This window comes from Eleginops maclovinus, chromosome 1 (genome assembly GCF_036324505.1).
Source record: "Eleginops maclovinus isolate JMC-PN-2008 ecotype Puerto Natales chromosome 1, JC_Emac_rtc_rv5, whole genome shotgun sequence".
Lineage (NCBI taxonomy): Eukaryota > Metazoa > Chordata > Actinopteri > Perciformes > Eleginopidae > Eleginops > Eleginops maclovinus.
The window spans coordinates 21,920,199-21,942,975 of record NC_086349.1 but is presented as its reverse complement, the minus strand read 5'-3'; the positions used below and the strand labels follow the sequence as shown (position 1 = coordinate 21,942,975).

The window sequence follows — 22,777 nt, the reverse complement described above, 5'->3', positions numbered from 1 at the left end:
TTAGTTTGTGGAAGTATTAAAAACACATGTGTAACATCAGTGATTTCACACATTATTGCATGAATTATTATAATCTCATTGCACAATGTACATTATTCTGAAATGTGAAATTGTGCCTACTTACTTTGCATATTTTTCCTTTCGGTAATTTAAGGATATCCTGATGCTAATGCTAAACCTGACAATATGCAATAGTGGTACAACAAAAATACAACAAATACTTTACAACTCGAAGATACTTGTACTTTTCTTTGGTATTTACATTTTTTGCTACTTTATACTTTCAGATTCAGATTATTAATAACAAAAATCAGTGATGCCTATAAATGCATCAATAATTATATCATGCTAAATATTATTATGTTTACTCTTTAGATAAAATTGTACATTCAAATCATACAAGGACCTTATCAAATATGATGCTGTGCTTTACTATTAATGTAACTATATTTCAATACATTATAATATCAACACACAATTCAAATTTAGAAAAGTTGAATATTTATTGGCATTCACATACAGTAGGAAAGAATGGCAATCACAGTAAGGCAATACATTTCATAGCAACCACAGATCACTAAGCTGTGGCTTATCCTCCCTTATAAAAGTGATTGATCTCTGTGATAAAACAAAGTATGTACATCTGTAACGATGTAGCATTCACAGGTTGAACGGACCTAAAGAAAACCTTGCAGTCTAATACTTAGAAAGTAAAGAAAAGAAAGTATCTACATTACTAAAATACAATATTTGATAACTTAATTTACATGTATGCTTAAGGAATAAGAGAGAGGGGAGGATACATTGGGATATTATGGACATTATAAATTCACAGTCGACCCATTTAAAGCTGCATGGACAGAAAATAAGCAAATCAAATGAATCTACAATCATCGTACCACCCTTTTGATCATTTACTCTGCATGCATCTTTAAGCTGTAAATATTAACCATGCAGTACAGTGCTGATTAGAAGTCTTAATTAGATCATTATTTATAAATCTACATCACACTGCATACTAATATATAGAGTTTAAACAAACACTAGTTTTTTTGTAAAGTACTCAAAATGGGTTTCACCAATATGGAACTATTCTGCAAATGTTGGGAGTACATTCAACAACGTTTTTTTTGTTCATTCTTAAATGTGAAAATGGCATATAAACTACACTCAATGCATAAGTTTAATTTTCCAACTTTGGATTGTTTACGTATAAATCCACAGCGGTTTCATGAAGTCCTTTTTTTTTCTTACTTTGTATTTTATCCTTGATATCAGCCACTTCCCTGCTGCTGCTCCAATAGCTGTATCAGAGCAGGATTAAGTTACTGCTGATGCTTTCATTTAAAAGTGTTCCAGTGGCACAACACAGACAAGCTTTTAATGTGAAGCCACCACAAGAAACAATTTATAGTGATCGTAGTATTGGAGCCAGAAGTGGCAGCCTCAGTATGAAGAACTGAAGCAAAAGGCTGCAAAGTCCAACTGCTTTTACTGTGTCCTGCCGTTTGGTTGTAATCTACCTGTCCTGTGTTCAGCATGAAATCAGACGCCTGTTAAATCTGATGTCATAAGGCTGATAACCTTATCAAAACAACCTGAGTTAATTTGGCTTCGCTGTAAACAATTACACCTGCTTGTCTTTTGTTGTAATTCTTATAGAAAGTAGTTGCTAAACAAGTGTTAGCTGTAGTATTACACTTGCTGTTATGACCAGTATCCACAGGGGACTGAAACCTTAGATATAGAAATTATAGACTGTAACTTTAAAGTGATAGTCATGGTCAGTGACTCCAGTCTGCTGAATCCTCACTCCATTCATAAAATAGACACACTACTTCCTGATTTATAAAAATGAAACACATCTGAGCAGTTAGAATGACCAGTTAATTACGTGACTCTGGCTGCTTTGAGGTCACAGCTTTGATAGGTATGAATTCAAGTAACTCAATTGTCAAATCTATTTTCTGAATGGATCACCCTGTTTCAGGATGATGGTGGATCAGAGCCTATTGCAGCGAGTGAATGATGCATTTGCTATATATAAATACAAATCTAAATGATGCCAGTTTTTTATCATTTACAAACAAGTTTTTGTTTCACCAACATGAATTGGAAGGGACTCCAAAACATTGCCCAAAATGTTCAGAAGTGTGATCATTGGGAATTTCAGAGTGGACGTGTGTGATTCAGTAGAGCAAAGGGGAGGGAGTGGATAGTGTGTGGGTGGACGTCCAGGAGAGAAGGCGTTACCCTCAGTTTAGGGTAGAGGATCATCATGTAGCAAGAGGGACGGCAGGGACTTAGGATTGGGTCTGTATCTGCCCATGGAGGGACTCGGCCTGGGCTTTCAGGCTTAGAAACTCCTCCTGGATAAAATCAGTCAAGGTCTTTCTTATTTCCATCTGAAAGGAAAATGTAAAGAAAGAATGCTTTGGCTTTACCCTACAATTAATCAACAGTCCTTTATTGATTAAACGATTGTCACAGATAGCTAAAATAACATTTCTGTTCATCATCTGACATAAAAGAATAGCTGTAGCCTTGATCCACTTCAACAAGCAGTTAATTGCATTTAAATATAAAACGATTTTTATAAATTTGATATGCCATTTATCGCTTAATAGCAAATTAAATATAGTTACATCATTAGTGTAATAATTGGAGTGTACCATAAGAAGCATTAGTGGTGTATTAGTAGTGTGTAAATGTGTAATATGGTCGGTCCTCACCTGGCTCTTGTTTTCGTCTCGGAGTGATTCAACAAGGTCTTTCAGACTGAACGGTTTCCCAACCAGGATTGTGATTCTCTGAAATCACACAAACAGTTACGAATTTACTAACAGGAAACAAAAAGCCCTGATAAACAAAATATTGTTGATTAGCTTTAAGTGTTACTACCTTGCCAGTCCGAGGAACATAGGGCTTCTCGTTTGGCAGAACGTCACTCAAACCTGAGAGGAAAACATAGGAGGAAGACAAATGTATAAGGCTGGGTATATTAGATCATTTTTGAATGCCAAAAAATCTGATGAAAATACTTAAATCAACAATATTTTGAGCGGGTACTAAATCCAAATTTGGTGCATTAGTGAATGTTTGTTTGAGTATTAAGTCCAAATAAAATACAGTGTGTGTTCATGGTGATAAAGCAATGTAAAGCAATTTGTTTTTTAAAGATTTCGGACAACAATGGAGATCCATGTCACAGAGGAGGAAAATATATCAGGTGAATATTTTTGTACACATGTCTACACTTATTATTATTTAAAAACACAGTTATGAAACAGCAGAACTTGAGAGATTATGTGTCGTCCTCCACATCGGTTTGTGCTGCAGTGCTGTTACTCACCCACATGCCAAAGTGGCAGGATAACTGGATTAAGGGAACACTCTGCTATTAGTCGACCCACACCTAAAACACAAACCAGACATTTATGAACCACAAACCCTTATGCACTGACAACTGATTTGGCTCTTTTGATTTCACAAATGTTAAATGTACATGTGCTTACACTGTATGCAGTAATACAGTGTACAAGGGCTGTAGCGAAGAGTCTGAAGCTTGATTTTAAACGTCAACATACAACTAAAAACCCCAGCTCTTTTCCCCATGTCTATTCATCCTGTTGAATGTCATCCTGTAAAGCTAGTATTTCTGAAAGTGGAAGATAAAATAGGGAACAGCTGATATAATAAAAAGAAAGACACATTTATTAATCTGATGAATCATTTAATTCAACTTGAGGATTTTGGTGAGGTAATGACGTCGTAAAGTTATGACCACAAACCTGAACAGAGGCTTTAAATGTTAATTAATGGGAAGTTGTCATTTTTAATTCCTATTCTTGGCTAAATTAATGTATAAAACTGTCAGATTTTAATTGAAAGCACAGCAGTTTACAGCTCACTTCCGAAAAGAGCAACGAAAAACATGCACTGTACTCACCCCATTTTAACCGTATAAATTCTTCTGTCATGTTGACTTTGCCTGAGGAAAACAAGAAAGGATTGCGTCAATATTAAAATGAATCAAAAAGATTAAAAGAAGTAAGGGAGTGAGATTTGAGAATGAACATTAAAATACCTTCGGGAAAAATGTGAACCCATTCTCCTCTGTTCAGCTTTTCCACAATAAAATCCATGCCTTTCTGGTAAACACCGTCACCTACAAAACAACATCATAATGCAACCATTAAACACACAGTACACACTACATTTCCATGTCCGATACCCCATCCAAGCAAATGTTCTACTCCCTAAAAGAAAGAAATACATGACAGACAACATGAACAAATGATTTAATACTGCCGCTTTTTTTTGTCTTAATAATGCTTAAAGACTAACCCCTGCAGACAGGAACACACTTTCCACGGCTGAAGAATCTTGAGTGCAGCTCTTTTGTGAAACAGATGTCAGATGCGGCTGGAGTCCTACACAGTGACAGGAAAATAATTCAACAATTTACAAATAATAAAACCAAAATCACAAGTGGATGAGGTGTGGAAATGATAAAAACTCACCATCGCATCTTATTGAAGTTCCACAGCTGACTGAGCTTTAGTACACCTGTCGCAAACATGTGATTATTTCCCTGTTTCTCATGTCACTGTGTATAAGTGTCTTAAATCAGATTGTGCATTCGTTTCTTACCCCAGATGTGCGGGTCATCCATACAGGACTGGTGGTTGGACACAGTGATGAGGGGTGTATCAGGGGGCCTCTGGTCAACCAGGTCCAACAAAACCTTATGGTTGTGGACCGTCAAGTAGTTCATGTACTCTGAAGATTAGGAGGGAGAAAACGTGTGAGAATATTTACATAGCAGCTGTGATAGAAAAATATTTAGATCCTGTACTATTACCACACTTTAATAACGCCCCCTCACAAGAAATATTTGAATTAAATACATGCAAAGATACATGGCTTGATTGGACATGACAGGAATAATTGCCCCACTGGTATATTCTGTGTATATATTCCAACTTACTGGTCCAGAAGTAGGAATAAGAGCCCACCATCCCCATAACCAGGGAGCTGGAGATCCTCCATGCCAGAGGAGGGCATTGTGGAAACGGCCATCTGACCTCCAGGGGCATCACAGCGCTCCACAGACACTACATCCACTTACAGATTAACCTGGATAAACACCAACACAATGAGATACAGCTAGAGGGAAAACTAGAACAGGTTCAAATATATTTTTTGATTTAAATGTATTTTGTTGAAGGGATACAACTTCATGTTTACATTTGATCAGCCTGAAGAAAGGTTTGATTTTCTTTACATTTCAGGTAGGAGCTTTTTTTAAGTCTTTAATACAACCCTGATGTTTGCATGGAGAACTGGTGACAGGATCCAATTAATATATGCTAATAGAAGTGTAGGGTCCAGTGTTTTGAGACCTTGACACTAACTAGGGACTAAAAGTCAGGATATGTCAGCTTCTGCGATGTTGGCCTTTTCTCTCTCAAGTTATTAAAGTAAAATCAAACCCCTGGAAAGTGAAACTTTACCGTGTTACGTGAATACTGTCATCAAGTTATCTGTTGGTTTCTGATTAATCAGCTACTTTAAAGACTATTAGACAAACATTTTTGTCAAAACAAAACAAATGTCAATGCATACACACTGACACAGACTGGGAGCAATTTATATTTCAGATTCTCAAGGACACACACCTCTCGCTTTATATACTTATTAACTCTAATTACTGATTTACATCCAAAACATTTCTGTTAACATTCAGTTTAAGATTGCACAGCAAGCTCCTTGTCTTGAGAATGTTTGTTTTATGATAGCAGAAAATGACCAATGGTAGGCTAAATGTGGGACTCATTTTAACTACTGTATTTACCAGGTATTGTTTTGTTCGATCCAAGCTTTATCCTGAGCTGTAATCATATTTATGTGGATTACTACATACATATATACATATTTCTTATTGGATGCAGTAAAAAAACAACGGTATTTTCCTCTGACATGTAGTGGGGACAAAGTAAATAAAGACATCAAAAGAGAATACCCAAGTAAAGCAAAAGTACATTGAAGTACAGTATTCAGAGTAAATGCACATGCACAACGGGGAGTGCTGTTACCTTAAGCTAAGGTCAAACCATACCGAGGTATTTAACGTTACATCACCCAGCTGATGTTAGCCTGCGAGCTAGCTGCTAGTTTAACCGACATATACATCTCCGAGACAAATGTTGATGCATTAAAATACATTCATAAACTGGTGAATCAAAGTTTAATTTTTGCTGTTTTAGCTTCACGTGAGCTGTACTGACAGACCCACTCAACATTTAACGAAGATATTTGCATTTTAATTCATGACTCTGACGCTTTTGTGTTGTAACAGCTAAAAATAACGCTTTTAAATACACATATAATGTAACGTGTCACACTATGACACTTTATATAACATATTTTAATACTTTAATAACCTGGGATATAGATAAAGCATCACAAGTTCAAAGATTTACCTCACCTTTCTCCTGCTGACAGCAGGCTGGTGGTGAGCGACCCCGGAACTGAAAGTAACGCAAGGAGTTGTGGGTGTTGAAGTTTATTATTCTGAGGCCTACTTTCAAGGAGGATTACTGGAGGTTAACTGGTGATTTAAAAATAATGTACATATTGATATCTTAATAATAATAATAATAATAATAAATAATAATAATAATAAAAATAGCTGGTGATTTAAATTGTGTTTTACGGTAATTATTTGTATTATTATAAGTTATTGTTTTTCAATGCAACGTTTGAGAGGCTTAGACTTAATATTGAATATTTCTGTGAATAAGAAAAATAAACAATTAGATTTCTGACCTGTAATCAAAATGTGAGTTCAAGTTAGCTTTACAGTGTTTGCATAATTACTTCTCCACAAGCACGCTTTGACATGTTGATGGCAGTCGCCGCAGATTGGTGCCCTGCCCCTCCTAATGATGAACACAAATGTATCCCTTCAGCCACGCAAGACATGTATTTTGTTAAAATTTGAAACATAGTTTAAACCGGTTTGGATAGATCTGTTATAGTGGCATAACACATAAACGTTATATGAATTCATGTTTCCATTATCTATTCAGTGTTTACGTGTTGTTTTTGGTGTTATGTTTTTGGAACAGTTTGTTCCAATTTGATAGGCGGGAGGATATGGGGGCCTACTGTTTTGGATCTGATTGGCTGTAGAGACTTTCGACCCTCCCTTTAAATAAAGGGCGTGGTAATCTGGTGCATGTCTACATTGGGAGGAATTTGTTTTCATATGCTTGCTGGCGCCTGCCTGAATCGGCAGCGATATTTTAAAGTGTTTACATTTTGTATGTAGACCAACAATGTCTTTTAAGGCAGTGGGGACAGCATTGACTCGTACACTGTGGACAAGAGGACAAAGAACACCTCCTGCTGCGAGATCCCCCAAAGTGAACAGACTTTCTACAACATGCAGGGTGGCAGGAAGACAGCAGGGCTGCGACAAAACAAAAAGTTGCAGCGCTGACTCAGAAAATCCGAGTTGCGCGGAGGTGCCATCTCCCAGCAGTGAACCGCCGCACAGAAGCACGACTGCCGATAAGAAGCGACCCAAGGAGCCCGTGGGTGCTCCTGGTGTTACTGGTGTCAGAAGACGGTCATTCACCTCCGCTGCTCCAGTGAGCCAGAGCACCTACTTGTGGGCCCGGTACAATGACACGAAACGGCTGGTCCACGGTAAGCAGAGGGTCCCCACATTTTGTCCCAATTCAACCCAGAAACATAGCATCGGTTGACCTTCACGTCACCAACCGTCTCTTAGCCGTTAGTGAGGACGTGTTGTTGGAGTGTTTGCCATCCTCTTTCACCCCAGCCACACCGGACAGATGACACAACCATGCCGAATGTTCCTCTTTGCAATTCAGGACTAAAATACGGGCTTCTCCTTTAAATTAAAATGACAACTAGTTCCACACAGTTGCAATACAACATGCCTTAAGGTAGCAAACAAAACACACTAGCGTATGGGAGCGTGAACATGTTTACATCGCAGTCCTCTCGTCTTTGTTTCCAGTATTTGGTTAACTGTTTTTTGGTTTAGCTGTTTATTGGAAAGTCAAGATCTTTGTACTGAAATGGTAAATGGTTAATAGACTGTATTTAAATAGCAGTTCAGTTTTCTTCCAGATTAAACTGTTGTCAGAAAAGGGAAACTGGTCTAAATAACAGAAACGATGCAGTGGTTTCAAACCTCCTAGAATACAAATCAAACAAGTTCAAATTAAAACAAAATCTTGGGTGACTTTGGGCCATTCCTGCCACACAATTCTAAGAGTTTGGCTTTGTGGGATGGCTGGTGACACTCCTCATTCATGTTAATCACACTCTGTTGCTTTTCAGTAAGGCTGAGTTAATTCCCATGCCATTAAACAGTATAATGACTTCTCCTGGCACAAGGGGTGTAATGCAAAGCTAGGACTGTTCAAAACAGGCTCCTGGGATGAAAGTTGACTGTATTTGTGTAATAAATCAACATTTTTCATTTTATTAACCCAAGAGAAACAGAACATTTTGCAGTTTTCCTGAGCTCTAAATAAAGTCAATTGTCTTTTTGTGTTCCCCAGGTTATATCGTCCTTAATATTGAGATAATGCGAAACGTTTTATGCTGCAATGCTTTTTATTTTTTAAATGTAGGCCAAATGTTTGATTGATGTTGCTGTGAGTAAATATTTTGAAAATCAACCATTTACAGCTTTATCAGTATATTTGACCCAAATCTGGGGACAGACAGTTTTATTAAGTGTAGACAGCGAGACCTCAACAGTGATATGTTTTTATTTAAGCTGTGGACCTCTGATCATGTCCTTTTATATTACGATTGACAGAAAGTTACGGAATAATCCTTGCATTGGAGTATAAAGTCAAATGATCCAAATAGAGCAAAATGAGTATAAACAAGAACGTTTTTTTTAATTCAATAGTGATTGATTGAACTTTATAAGACCACAAGGTTCAATTGAGTTTATTTATTAAACATATAATAAACGTTATACAAATATTTAATTTTCAGGGTTGTTATTCTTGCCATGTGGCCCAACCCTACAATTATTCGAGGGCACAATCACATTATGTTTTAAATGCTTGCTTTGGCATTGAATCAGTTACAGAGATGAAACGGTTCTGTACAAAATACAGGATAAATGTTTACACAGTAAAAAGAAAATCACCTAAGATCATTTATGCAACTGCTGCATTTAGTATACAAACATATTATGTTATTTGACTAACTTTTAAACTGAATACCTACGAGTTTGGACCGACATACCACGAAATTAAAAGACATCACTTTGACTTTGAGAAACTAGGATGTGCATTTTCTAGATCTGATCTTTTGAAATAGGTTACAGAAATAGAAACATTTGAATAGATTGTTTAGAGAGAAACTAGCCTCGGGACTCACACATGCATATCTGCTGCCCAGCTGCAACCCTTATTGACTGTCCCACAGCAGAATGACCCATTTTTTCCTTTAGACCCTCTGTGACACTGTCCTGTGCCCATTTTCTAGCCAGGGTATTAAAGGCTGTCTGAGGAACAGAATGTAAACTGTTTGTTTAATCTGGGCACATGCTTTAGCCACATGGCTGTTATCAAAGTGTACAACAGTGGAAAGCAAATTCATAAAAAAAGATAATGAAAATAACTTTTATTAAGAAAAGTAGCCTAATGAATTATATACGCAGTAGAAATAATTATAGGCTCTTTGTTTTGTGAGGGCTGTAAAAACGGTTTGGATGGACATACTGTACTTCTGTGAAGAGTTTAAATCTTAGAGGCAAGTATTGCACAACCTCGCCGAGCTTGCCAACCCCTCTCGATTGAAAACAGCCGTGGAATGACTGCTTTAGACTCTGCAGAAGTGCACAATCAGCAGGTTTCATGTTTCATTTATGTTGCTTAGTGGTAGTCTTCTCTCTGATTTTAGTTTAATTTGAAGGGGTTTTTCCCTCTGCTCTCAGACCTTATCCCACCGGGTGCGTGTAACCTCCTCAACTCCTCCACCATCTACGCCAACAATGAGGTCGACCTGGCTGGAGTGGACATCTACGGCTTTGACTATGACTACACACTGGCTCTGTACTCGAATGCACTCAACACAATGATCTACAAAACAGCAAGAGACTTCCTAATCAAGCACTTTAAGGTGTGTATTACACAGTGTATTACAGTTACATCGGATACATTGGTATAAGATTCACAAATTACTTGTCTATTTTGTCCTCCTGCTTAACAGTACCCTGAAGGGATCCAAATATATGATTACATTCCCAACTTTGCTGTCCGGGGTCTGCACTATGACATCCAAAAGGTGAATTATTTTGCAGTAGGAGAAATGATTACACTTCTCTGTACAGATAATAACAAGTGGAACTCTCTTTTTCTGCCTCTGCAGGGTCTTCTGATGAAAATAGACGCCTTTCATTACATTCAGGCAGGAACAGTGTATCGGTGAGAAACTGATGTTGTGTTGTGTGACGTTAAAGGCAATTTATGCGAGGTAAACGAGAACAAAACAGTCATTCAGAAAAATAAGACATTGTGTTCTGATGGTTTGACTTCATTTGCATTCTAAAGCAAAGCCAAAACCTCCTCAAACACTGCGAGACAATCTTGCATTGCCTGATTTTGTGCAATTGCAGATTTATCTCAAGCTGCATATTTTCTGCTGTGGCTGTTCTGCACTGCAACTATCTGGCTCACCCTCCCTTTGGGTGAACAGACACACAGATATGCAAATCTTCACATCCATAATGCAGACAGAGCCAAAGAGAGAGAGAGACGGATATAACAATGTAACCTGGTCACCAAATCTGCACTCTGTTATTGGCACAGGAAAAGGAAATCACAAGTGTCATAAGTGATGATTGAGAGGGATTCATTTTGTATCACTGAAACATTGTTTTTTAGTCGAAATTCTGAAGTGCCACATTGATTCTAATAGTTACTATGATAAGATCCCTGCTGTTGAAGGCAACATCACCCAATTGTTTGGTTCTGTTTAATGTTCAGCTCAAGTGAATTTGTTTATTTTTGATGTCTGCAGGGGACTGAGCCCAGTGCCAGATGACGAGGTCCGTCAGCTCTACGGGGGGACTTTCCATATCCCGCTGCAGCAGGACAGTGGCTTCTATGGAAAAGTGAGGAGGATTTTAGTTTTACAATTACAGAGTGCACACTAACATGAATACCATCAGATAATCTACTGTATATCAGGTTGACTTTGAATGTTTGCAATCATTTAAAAAAGTTTGTTGTAGTACTGGCTGACGAGGTTTCATTTTTGTTTAGTTATTTTTCTTGGATTCAGACATTTTCAGAATGTCTCTTCTCTGTAAATGCGTTCGGTTTGGCCCAGATGAGAAAGCTGGTCTTAAATTGTCGGCTCAACAGATCTGGTATAATCTTATCCTGTCACTCTCAAATTAATCAGGATTAAATCTGTAGCTGTCCACAGATATTTGAAATGTTTGGCTTTGTTATGACACAAGACGCATCATTGAATTTTGTAATCTCATTAGTTCCAGTCCCTGAAAGCTGACTGCAGTAACTCTGTGTCCTAAATAATTTGTGTTCTGTTATGACCTTTTAAATCTGCACTCAGTCAGTCATGAAAAGTCCAGAAGGTTTACCATAGTTATTTTCTAATTAGAAGCAATTTGGACATGATTTTTGAATCAACCTCAAATAGTTTTCGGTCTTTTAAGTGCTCTCCTTCAGCAGGAAGTACGCCCTCCCCCATTCTCTGATTCTCCTTGAAACAAAAAATTGTTTTGGTGCGATTCTTATCTCATGTTGGTTCTCTGTTTCCTGGGTAGCCTCTTAATGGGCCCCGATTGTAATGAAAATGGTTCCTTTTATGATTAGAAGTCAAATTTTACAAGGTCACACACATTAAATCCATTCCAAGTAGTTACCCTGCATTCAATTATATTTTCTATCCCAGGGACCAAAGGTGAAGCAGTTCATGGACATTTTCTCCATTCCTGAGATGAATCTCTTGGCTGCAGCTAATGATTTTTTCATCACCAACGACATCGACTACGATCCAGTTCATCTCTTTAAAGACGTCTCGGTGAGAATGCCCTTCAACCCTTGTGTATTAATTTCTGCCCCTGATGTTTTAATGTGTTGCCTCACCCTGTGGCTCATACTGACCCAGTGTGTTTGACTGTTTTCTTTGGCTGGGGGCTCAGGAATCTGCCAAGCTCAGTAAAACCTTCCAATTGATTCTCATGAGTAGAACAAAGAACAATAACCATTTTTCTAGGGTTTCTAGTAACAGGGCACTAGAGCTCAAATTTAGTTTTTATTAAAAAATACAAAACAAAAGGGTGATATAATGATCCATTTCTGTAGTTTGGACCCATCTCTCAGCAGTATATACTCAGGCTAGATGAAGAACGTACCATGAAATGTTATGATCTCATGTGAAGCCTCTATGTAACACTTTTTAATCTTCAGGAAGCAATTGGCATGGTTCACCTGAAAGGCTACATGTACAAATGGGTCGTGGAAGAGCTCGGTAAGACTTTCTTTCCTTCATTTAAATCAATCTAGGGTTGGGCGATATGGCCTTCTATTAGGATGTAGGTCTTTTAACCTTGATAAGATATAGTAACCTTTTCTGGTAATTCAATAAATAATCTATATAAAATAACTACATAGAAAATATCCAGCTATATGTTTACCTGATGATATATGTTTGAATGCCTGCACACAAATAATAATACAATTAGAATCAGATTTAATTTCAGTCCAGTTTGTTAATTGACCTAATGTCAACTGTTATACGATTAATAATGATATTTAATTATCATCAAGCCATTACTGAACATAACAAACCATTACAACAACATCTTATGCTTCTGAGCTGTTTTCTTTTTCCTTATAGATAAGTATATTCTCAGAGGAGAGGAGACAGACGCTGTTTTGCACCGATTGGTCAGTCATGGAAAGAAACTGTTCCTCATCACCAACAGTCCCTTCAGCTTTGTGTAAGTGTTGGCTGTCAGTCAGCTATGAGTCCACTCTGAAATAAGAAAAGGTTATTAAATCCTTCATTCTTATGTTGTCTCTTTTCCTGTGTGCAGGGATAAAGGAATGACACACATGGTGGGAAAAAACTGGAGAGACTTCTTTGATGTTGTCATTGTCCAGGCAGACAAACCTCACTTCTTCACTGATTGTATCAAGTGAGTACATGTTTTGGAGAAACTGTGACTGTGATCATCAGGTTCAGACATGTGTTTAACAATGATTTTGCTTACAGACCGTTCAGGCGCTTGGATAGTAATGGAGACCTTCGGTGGGAAAAGATCAAGAGTCTGGACAAGGGAGAGATCTACAAACAGGTGTGTATTACTTTATGCTACAGTTTCACTTCCCTCAATCAAAATGATCAGCTGTCCCTGATCTTCTGACAATAAGTCTAATTTCTCTCTATTTAGTATCTGTTTTGACATATTTTAAATGTTACATGTTTTGACTTGTTGCATACAATTTTAATACTGAACTCTTTTTGTGTTTTAGGGAAACCTGTTTGACTTTCTCAGACTGACAGGGTGGACAGGATCAAAGGTCCTTTACTTTGGAGACCATCTCTACAGTGACTTGGCTGTAAGTGTCAAAGCAAGGCAAAACCATCCCAATCACCTGTATGACTAACTGTTTTGGTGATTAAGATGATTTTTCTATGCATTTAATGCCCATGGTCATCAGAATGTCTTTTTAAATTGCATTAATGTCTTATTTATAGTTCAAGCTCTGTCAAACAGCTGCAAAAAGACATACAGACACACTCACAGAAGCCCATTGTCTCCACCTATTGTGCAATTCTGAAAAATCCCAGTGTCACATTTGGGTGGGGCCAGAGAGGGTAAAAAGTTAAACATTTAAACACCAGATGGCAGTACAGACTCCCTGATATTTAAAGTAAATAAATAATTAATGTCATGTCATGTGTAGAAGGTATGCCAGTGCAGTAACAGATGAAAACATGTATATATTTATCAGCAGAGATTTTTTAATGCGATTCTTAAATTGTTTAAGTTGGGTCTACTTTCTTCTATCTGTGTGCCGCAGAGTATCCAAAAACCCTCTGGTTTTGACTCAAGGCACACCACCTAACTGTTGAACAGAATTACATTTTGGGGTTGTTAAATGATTGATAAATAATCAACAACATGCTGTTATTGATTCATTCATAAAACAAATAAATCCACTATGGGTGAAACTAAAGTCGCCTGGTGATGGGACATGTTCCCCCTGTAGTATTCTACAGCTTCTCTGCTAGATAAAGGCTTCTACATTTCAAAATGCATTCTTCTAACTGCATTTACAAAATGTAAAAGCAACTTGTGAATGCATTCTCTCAGAATACTAACATTAGTCTTGGTAAGATAAGATAAGATGTACCTTTATTAATCCCCGTGGGGAAATTCAAGAGTTTATGCAGCAACAGATTGAGAAGAAAAACAGTACAGATTCACACAAGGATATGAAATAAAAATAAAAGTTATATACAGTTCAGTTACGTTTTTAAAACAAACTGTTAGAAAAAAATATAATTAGAAATTAAGTGGGCATATATACAAGTCCGTACAGGTCAGAGTTTGACCAAAGCAATGTCCTGTGTTGTGGTAGGACCTGATGTTGCGTCATGGCTGGCGTACAGCAGCCATAGTACCTGAGCTGGAGCATGAGACCAAGGTGGTGAGCACAGACCGCTACGCTCTGAGCCTCACCTGGCTCCAGGCTTTAACCGGACTGATGGAGCGTATGCAGGTGAGAAGTGAAACCTTGGAGTTGATGGAGCTTTTACTCATATTTTCTTGACAGTAGGTCACCCAAGGAGATCACTGCAAGTCTTGGTCTTAATCAAGCCAATCTAAATGTGTTTAGATTTAAAGGAGAGAGATGTTGGCATACAGTAGCTGGCAGTTTTCATAAGACCGTGATTTTTCATACTTTTCTTGATTATTTCAGACACACAGGGACTCAGAGTCCCAACTGATTTTTGAGGAATGGCAACAGGAAAGAGAAGAACTCAGGTGAGTGCTGTCACTTAAATCCATCATCAGAGCTCCCAGTCATCCAGATGACCCTGCTTTCATCACATATAGCTACATGTATGCATAACACATTTTTTAAAGCACTGGATTTAAGTACAGTTGTGAGTTTGCTGGTTCTTAACCTGATTAATGCTATTTAATGGTATTTTATACTTCTATTCCTATATATTTGCTTGACAGCTAGTCATTACTTACTTTGAAGGTTAAGATTATAAGAACCTACAATGACAATCAACCATGACGCATAAACTACCTGTACTATTTTCTATACTATAACTGTACTTAAGGTAGATATAATTAGCTGCACCTCAAGCAGCTACATACTTAAAATCCTGTTTACAAATGTTCACACTTTAAAGACTATTCATTTACTTTATATTGAATTCAAGATTCATTTTTGTGTTACTGCTCTTACTCAGTTAAAGTATCTCCATACTCCGCTAGATATCTTATTTCATACATGCTTACAATCAAATCAAATCAAATTATTCCGTAATCTTTATGTTGCAGGGTGATGACAAAGAACGTGTTCAACCCTCAGTTCGGCAGCATCTTCCGAACATGTCACAACCCCACCTACTTCTCCAGACGTCTGTCTCGTTTCTCAGACATCTACATGGCCTCCCTCAGCTGTCTCTTAAATTATGACCAATCGTACACTTTCTACCCCCGCCGCACCCCTCTGCAGCACGAGGCTCCGCTGTGGATGGACCAGCTTTGCACAGGCTGCATGAAGACACCATTTCTGGAGGAGATGTCTCACATTCGATGAGACCTGTGCTCCCGTCAGACTGCTTTCTTTTTCATACTGTCTATTTTATGGCTGGCAGATTTTTTTTCTTTTAGGTCAAGAAGTTCCCGCACAACTCCTTTTAAAGGATCAAACCTTTACTGTTCTAAACAGGGACCCACTTCCCCAACTAACCCACTAGAGGCTGCTGTAGATGTAGCTTTGTCCAGAGATCATGAATTTCAATGTCGCAATGTACTGTAAAGTTATCGTCGCACAAAAACAACTAATAAATAAATGAAAAGATCAAATGTGAAATAATAATTTGTGGATTTGTAATCAACACATAATATTTTTTTACTAAATAATAACAGATTTCCGAGAGGCCTCAAAAAGGGAGTCTACCCACCCAGCAACAACATTTTGTCAGCATACAAAGAAAAACGTTACTGTTAATTGTACTTTCAGTGAATATTTAAAATATATTAAAAAATAAATTGGATTAAATGGAGAAAAAGATGCATAAGAAAAGTTTATATAATCATTTTTTAAAAATGCATTAATATATTTTTTCGACAGGAGGGGGATATTTCTCAGGTGGCTAAGTTTTTAAGGAGGTAACCAAAATCTAAATCACAATTTTTCAACTCTTAACAAGATAATACATGGAGCTTTAGAAGATTTCAGTACTGGAAAATACACTGTTTTGAAGGCTAATATGTTTGATTGTGAGGAATATAATTGGCAGGAGATACACACAGACATTATCATATAATACAGACAAGTTAAAATGAAGAAAGTTACTCTTATTATGATCAGGATTACAGTCCAGCATTGAAAATAGCATTAATTAAATACATCTGTTGTGCGTTGTCAAATCCTAATATGATTGGTCGTTGGTTGCTAAGCAGCGCAGCCTCCATTCATGCCTACTGTACTGTATCAGAAACTCATTCACTTCCAGCCGCCTGCTGAAGACCGGAGCTAAGGTACTGTACTCTCTGCATGCTAAACAACACGGGGCGTGTACCAGATGTTCATATGGGAGCGTCGTTGTTAAGTGGTGTGGTGTTTGCAAATAGTTGCAGCTGAATTTCAATATTTGGAGCAGCAAAGATAGCGCTTTTGGCTAAGTTTTGTAGCTGTCCCATGCAGGAATTGATGTGGCTGCTACTCATGTTAAACGGGCAAAATCGCTACTCGAAAATGTTAATGTTACGAGGCGTACATACATGCTCTGTTAGTGCTATCACGAGACACAAGTTTGGTTTCAAGAAGGCATTTTTGTGTCTTCCCTGGAGTTTTTGATGCGAGTCCATTGCGAAGTTGGGTTTGTCTTCAGAAATGTAGCTTTGTTCGTTTGGATTTTTTTCCAGATCTTTCTCCTGGAGTATTTGGTAGAGAAACCGCCCCCCCCCCCTTTTTTTTTTATAGCTTGGATACCGTTTTGTGAGAATATGATCATGTTTGGTGTCATGAAAGCAGTTTTGCAATTGCAGTGCTTGTGTTTTACTGCAATCAGTGCAATGTGATACAGCTGGCCGTTTTTACTCCACTTTGTCAATCCAACATCAAAATACATCTTTAAATATCATTTATATCTTCACACATTTTCATGCTAAACTGAAAGATCTTAATAACTAAAATGTATCCATATCCTGTGAACATTTACGAGTTGATCTTCTATCTTTAATATAAATTGCTGTCTTTTTAAAGTTTTCTCAGCACAGTGGCCTTTTTCCAATTGTGTTTTGTTTAATAATGTCACGTTTAATAACTGATGTCTTCATTTCCTTCAGCTATGCCTTAAATGTAGGATGACACCATTAAATGTCCTTTCAGTGATTAATTGCACCCTGACATTTAGTTTTTCAAGGTTTATAGATTTATTTTACAATTGACATAATGACATTCTTTCTTGAAATGTCTATCTCTGAGTTTCAGGACTTCCTGTTTCCCTAGTGAAGCCCTATTGTGTGTGACAGAACCCCTTTTGGCACAATGCTTGTTGGCTGCAGTGTTAAATTCTTTTCTGGTATGTTTTTTTTGTTGGGATGAAGCACATTCTATACTTTGCTATGATTTCAATGTTTGTTTATAATATTTAAGTGGTGCATCTATTTGCAAGGCTGCCTGGTGTTTTGGTCTATTTCATGGCTGCCTGTTTTCAGTGAATACATTTGAACCTGAGTAGAAGAAGCTGCCAATACTATATTTTGCTGACCTCGTTAAATGGTTTAATGTATTACAAAAAAAAACGTAAGCCTTGAATTTAGAATTCTTGATTGATCGAGAAACTTTTGGGACAGTCTCTAAAATGATTGCACAGATTAAAATGTTCTAAAATCAGCTACAATTCCCAGTGAATTTGACCCACCTTACCCTGAATCCATCCAGTATTTCTCTAGCCATAGCAAACCTGTTCCCTCATTCTCCATCATTTCATTTTATCTTTCCAATTATCCCCTTTCCATCCTCATCCCTTCATTTCCTCACCTTTAAATCTCCCAGTCCCTTTCCGTATTGAACCCCCCCTCCTATGCTTTTATATCTTTATGCTTCCAGATGAGTGCCTCCGTGTGTGTCACTGTGTTGGCAGAGGAGGCTGTGCTCTCAGAGGTTTGTGTGTTCTGGCAGCCAGTCCCTCCACACAGCATCCTCTTCTATTATTAAATGCAGCAGGACTTTTACTTTTGCAGCTGAGCACGATCTCTGCTTAGCGTAGGAAGATTTCCCTCATGAAGATCATTTTCCTTTCCCCCCCTTGAAACTAGAATGACAGAAGCCCCGCAGAAAACACAGACTTATTTAATTTTACTATAATTATTCTGCAAAATCCTTATAAAGCAACAACATATTTGTGAATTCATGAGGGTCTGGGAGGATGAGCAGTGTAGATAGGCCTGAAGGCAGACTCTAATTGTCGCCTGCAAATGCGCTGCAGTGGGGCAGCCCGGAGTCCCAGTTGGGTAATCAGATCTCACATGATAAAGAATTAGTTTGTAATGAATGAGGTTAAACCCCCATGAGCCCATATGTTTATGTAGCTGTTTGTCATCAGGGAGATACAAGATTAATAACATGTCAAATGTAACATGCAACATGTAAAAATGGCTTGTCTGCTCGAATGGTAGTGATCATACCTTGCTCACAACTGGATATGCAGTTATGAAAGATGTATCCATTTTTCATTCGGAGGTTCAACATTTAGCAATATTGAATTCTGCAAGTAAATCTAGACCAGCCCTTTTATAATATATATGCACTAAAATCCAGACAATTGTACATGCAGGGTGTTAAAGCACATACATGCTAATGATGTAAAGGGTAAAACCAAATAGGTTAGCCTAGATGGTAACAATTAGTGATGGAAAAAAAAAACCTTATTGGTAATGTGCTGAATAAATAGTCAATGAATGGCAACAAATGTTGAAATATCATCTTCATCCTGTCTTTAGTATATGAAACCAAACCAAAACCTCATGTGGACAGTAATTTTAAATGATCAAATTCATGCAGCAGAACCAGAAATATCATTTTTATTACAGGCATTCTTCTTTCGTGACCGCTGACAGTTCAGTCAGACATTCAGGTGTGTTATAGGTAGCAGCCTGGGGCCATATGCCTCAAGCTGAGAGGAGAATAGGCTGCAGAGATCTGGTTAACTCACTTCTTTCTCATTCTGTCACCTCCAGTTTTTTTTATGTTTTGCATTCAGCCTGAAACACTAACTCAATTTACACGACTTGAGGAAAGGCTCTGCACAGTTCCCCCTGGAGCAACACAAAGCTAACAACCTTTTTCACATAATAGTACTCCCAAGACTTGTAAACAGAGATTAATGAACTTCAGTTCTACAACACACAAATATATTTTGTACAATCGTTACTACTCACTACAGCTGTTCTCCTGCTTGATTAGGAATTCAACATTATAAATTATAACTGTGCTGAGATGCTGCTTTAAGGCGGGTTATCAACAATAACAACAACACTATTTATTTTTAATGTTACTTCACTAGAAGTAGTTAAATTAAGGATTTTCTAGGTTTTTTTTCTAGGCTTATCTTTCTAAACTCTGAGCCTGCATTGTCTGAACAGGGTTCTTTCCACTGTCCTTATATCAAGTTTATTTGCATGCTTGATAGTCCTATTGCCCTCTATGTTTCATCCAGTTGTTTTATTCCTATGATTTGGACTACTGATCAATAACCTCAATAGCCTGTTAAAGGTGAAGAGCATCATGCAGTTTCTCCTCTCACAAGCATCTTAAAGAAACCAGTGAAAGCCTCAGAGCCTCACCCAGTTTCCACTCAAGCTTTTCCAGATTTTACATGGATTATTTATACGTTGGTTTATGTGAGGCCATCGGCTGCTCCTGAGAGTCAGCCACTCTTTCATCATCATACATGGTGCCCCCACCCCCCCCCCCCCCCCGGCACTGTAAGTCTCTTTATCCGTGCGATTTATTCTCTCCTGCAGTGCTCTTGCCCTCTCATGTTATAGTTTGATGTCTAATATATTATTAAACCCTTTTGTAAAGGACAGCCCTGTCTGTGGTGTCTGAAATACAGGCATACTATAATTACCACAGTCAGTGGGTCACGGATGGGCAGTAAATGAAGGCGTATTGTGAACATAAGAAACCCTGTCTGACGGAGAAAGATTAGACAGCAGTGATATTTATAATCAACCACATTGTACTTATTATTTGGTTTTAGTCATGCATTTGCCCCTCCTTCTCCCCTATATTAAAAGTCATTCTGTCTTCTTCCAAGGTGGCATCTTGATTATATAGCTGTCCGCATCACAAGCATGCAAACAATATTTAAACCTAATGTTCATACTTGAATTTTTTAGAATTATTTTTAGAAATAGGAGGCATCATTTCCCTCCCCGATTAATTATTCATCAGCAGTCTTCATTTGTGCATTCTCTGCTCAGAGGAGGATGTCAGCTTGACGCCCGCAAACAGCTTATTAGAGCGTAAGTGTACCGTCTCTTTGATGGGCTTTGAATGAGTCACCCACTTTCTGCCTCTGTGAAGAATCTATATTTGTTCTTGATTGAAGTTGCCTTTGTACTGTTGCCCATTCAGGAGTTTCAATACCTATCCGATAGTGTACAGGCATAATCATTGATAGAATTTGAATTGGTTGAACTCATGGCTACCTCACATCCTGACTCTTTGATGTCAGCCTTATTAACATTTAGGAAAGTGTCTTATCGTAGAAGAAGAAGAAGAAGAAGAAGAAGAAGAAGAAGAAGAAGAAGAAGAAGAATCGGAGGATGAAACCCTCTTTATTGTCACATACATGCACACAGCAGAGCACACACAGTGAAATTGGTCCTCTGCATTTAACCCATCCATAGCTGGAGTATCTAGAGCCTGTTCTTTTTACTTTCATTTTAATGTTGCGTGAAAAGTCTACCCTCATCTCCTTCATCTTGCTTGGTTGAGGTGACCAAAGAACCAGCGATCATGCAAAAAGAAACATTACGAAAAAAGTATGTGAGATGGTTTATCACTCGGCTAGATCCAAACAAACTTAGTGATTAGGTTTTAATTAGATTTATTATAACACGGTTGTGAATATCCTTTTCTGTGTTGCAAGCATTCAGATAAGAATTGGTTCCATATTATATTTAATGGGCATTTTTTGAAATGCAGGGCATGTTGCTGGAACAACACACTCTGCCGCAGTATTGCTGCAGTAGCTACAGAGTTTTTATGAACCCGGCCGACATGTAACTGATCATTGTTTTGTCCTGCTTGGTGGCTCTGTTTTGTCTGTCTGTGCTCCCTTGTTTCAATTATTTTTATCCAAAATAATTGGATTGCATTGCTTTATTTTTTAAGAATATCTTGCTGGGATAAAATATATTAGATATCAGCCTTTCTGAGATTAGACGAGATAAATCTGTTTTAATCCCCTTAGAGAAATTGAGGTTTTAAACCAAATTGGATTGAAATAATCTCAGGCAGCACTAAAAGCACACCATATTCATGTATTTTACAACCTACTGCAATTTAACATTGAATCATCAACCAGAATGAGATGTTTCCACAGATAATTAAAAGGTTATTCTCAATTAAGCATGAAGGCAACATTAATTACACGCATACATGCTCTTCCTCTCTGTGAAGATGTATTATTGTTTCCTCTCGCACCACTGAGCTGTGTGACGGGTCGGCTGAGAATAGATACGGGGGACCCCACACAATCTGCTGTGAGAGGTCTCAGTTTAGATGTGTTTTGTGCAGAAACACAGCTTTAAATCTGCCATGATGACACACTGACAAGGTGACTTGAAATATATTGTTTTGCATATATGTATTAGACTCATAGGTTGGCTCTAAGGCAGGAAGCTTCCTGTGCTCTCTGTCACAAAAATAATGTTCTCTGAGTAACACATGCAGAACTTTAGCTCTATTTTCGGAGACACCTGCTGTTCCCATGCAGAGGCTCTGACTCTGCACACACACGTTTTTCACTACATTACGTCTGCAGCTCTGACAAAATCAAAAGAGACCACTGCAGCATTATCAGTTTCTCTGGTTTGACTATTTATAGGTGTGTATTGACTTAATTTTGTTTTGTTTTTAATTGTTTTCTATAAACTACTGACAACCTTTCACTGTGTTAGAATTCAACAGGCTGCCATACCTTTAGAGATTGAGATTCAAGAAACATTTTGAGTGGTCTCTTAATTTCTTCCGGAGCTGTAGCAGAAGACAAAAAGTAGATGTCAAAGCAGACAGAGCAGCACGGCGTCAGGGTTTACTCGTTTCATTCTGCTCGTCTAATGCATTATAGAACATGCAGCACCAAGGATTTTCTCTTGAAAGCTTTTAAGTGCAATTATGTTCAGTGTCTTCATTAAGATTACCCTCAATCTTACAATTTTCTCCTGGTCTTTACCCCTCAAATGGGC

General features: G+C 37.8%; 2 protein-coding genes across 3 annotated transcripts; one reads left to right on the top strand and one right to left on the bottom strand.

The window, feature by feature from the left end:
• Positions 1-478: 478 nt before the first annotated feature.
• Positions 479-6,533, bottom strand: tafazzin (tafazzin, phospholipid-lysophospholipid transacylase). 2 transcript variants are annotated; one of them, XM_063889733.1, is made up of 11 exons: positions 6,491-6,533; positions 4,991-5,139; positions 4,654-4,782; positions 4,524-4,569; positions 4,348-4,433; positions 4,088-4,168; positions 3,950-3,991; positions 3,353-3,415; positions 2,902-2,954; positions 2,733-2,810; positions 479-2,405 (listed from the first exon to the last, which is right to left on the bottom strand). In XM_063889733.1, exons 2-11 carry the CDS (start codon positions 5,097-5,099, stop codon positions 2,304-2,306), a joined length of 789 nt encoding a protein of 262 aa, XP_063745803.1. In that variant the 5' UTR covers positions 5,100-5,139; positions 6,491-6,533; the 3' UTR covers positions 479-2,303. The 2 variants fall into 2 exon arrangements, with proteins under 2 accessions (XP_063745803.1, XP_063745807.1); XM_063889737.1 differs by having other exon boundaries at positions 6,486-6,524.
• A 716-nt stretch (positions 6,534-7,249) lies between these two features.
• Positions 7,250-16,153, top strand: nt5dc2 (5'-nucleotidase domain containing 2). Its single transcript, XM_063888177.1, has 14 exons — positions 7,250-7,716; positions 10,001-10,185; positions 10,276-10,350; positions 10,435-10,490; positions 11,086-11,179; positions 11,986-12,114; positions 12,504-12,564; positions 12,934-13,036; positions 13,133-13,234; positions 13,312-13,393; positions 13,572-13,658; positions 14,685-14,825; positions 15,027-15,091; positions 15,623-16,153. The coding sequence occupies exons 1-14, from the start codon at positions 7,344-7,346 to the stop codon at positions 15,882-15,884; spliced, it is 1,815 nt and encodes a 604-aa protein (XP_063744247.1). The 5' UTR covers positions 7,250-7,343; the 3' UTR covers positions 15,885-16,153.
• The last annotated feature ends 6,624 nt before the right edge of the window (positions 16,154-22,777 follow it).

Bases quoted from the DNA above. Each gene is read 5' to 3' on its own strand.
- nt5dc2 (XM_063888177.1), top strand. From the start codon at position 7,344: ATGTCTTTTAAGGCAGTGGGGACAGCATTGACTCGTACACTGTGGACA. The intron at 11,180-11,985 runs GTGAGGAGGATT...TTTCTATCCCAG, and splicing joins ACAGTGGCTTCTATGGAAAA to GGACCAAAGGTGAAGCAGTT. The intron at 14,826-15,026 runs GTGAGAAGTGAA...TGATTATTTCAG, and splicing joins GACTGATGGAGCGTATGCAG to ACACACAGGGACTCAGAGTC.
- tafazzin (XM_063889733.1), bottom strand. From the start codon at position 5,099: ATGCCCCTGGAGGTCAGATGGCCGTTTCCACAATGCCCTCCTCTGGCA. The intron at 2,955-3,352 runs GTGAGTAACAGC...TTTTCCTCTCAG, and splicing joins CCTGCCACTTTGGCATGTGG to GTTTGAGTGACGTTCTGCCA. The intron at 2,811-2,901 runs GTAGTAACACTT...GTGTGATTTCAG, and splicing joins ATGTTCCTCGGACTGGCAAG to AGAATCACAATCCTGGTTGG.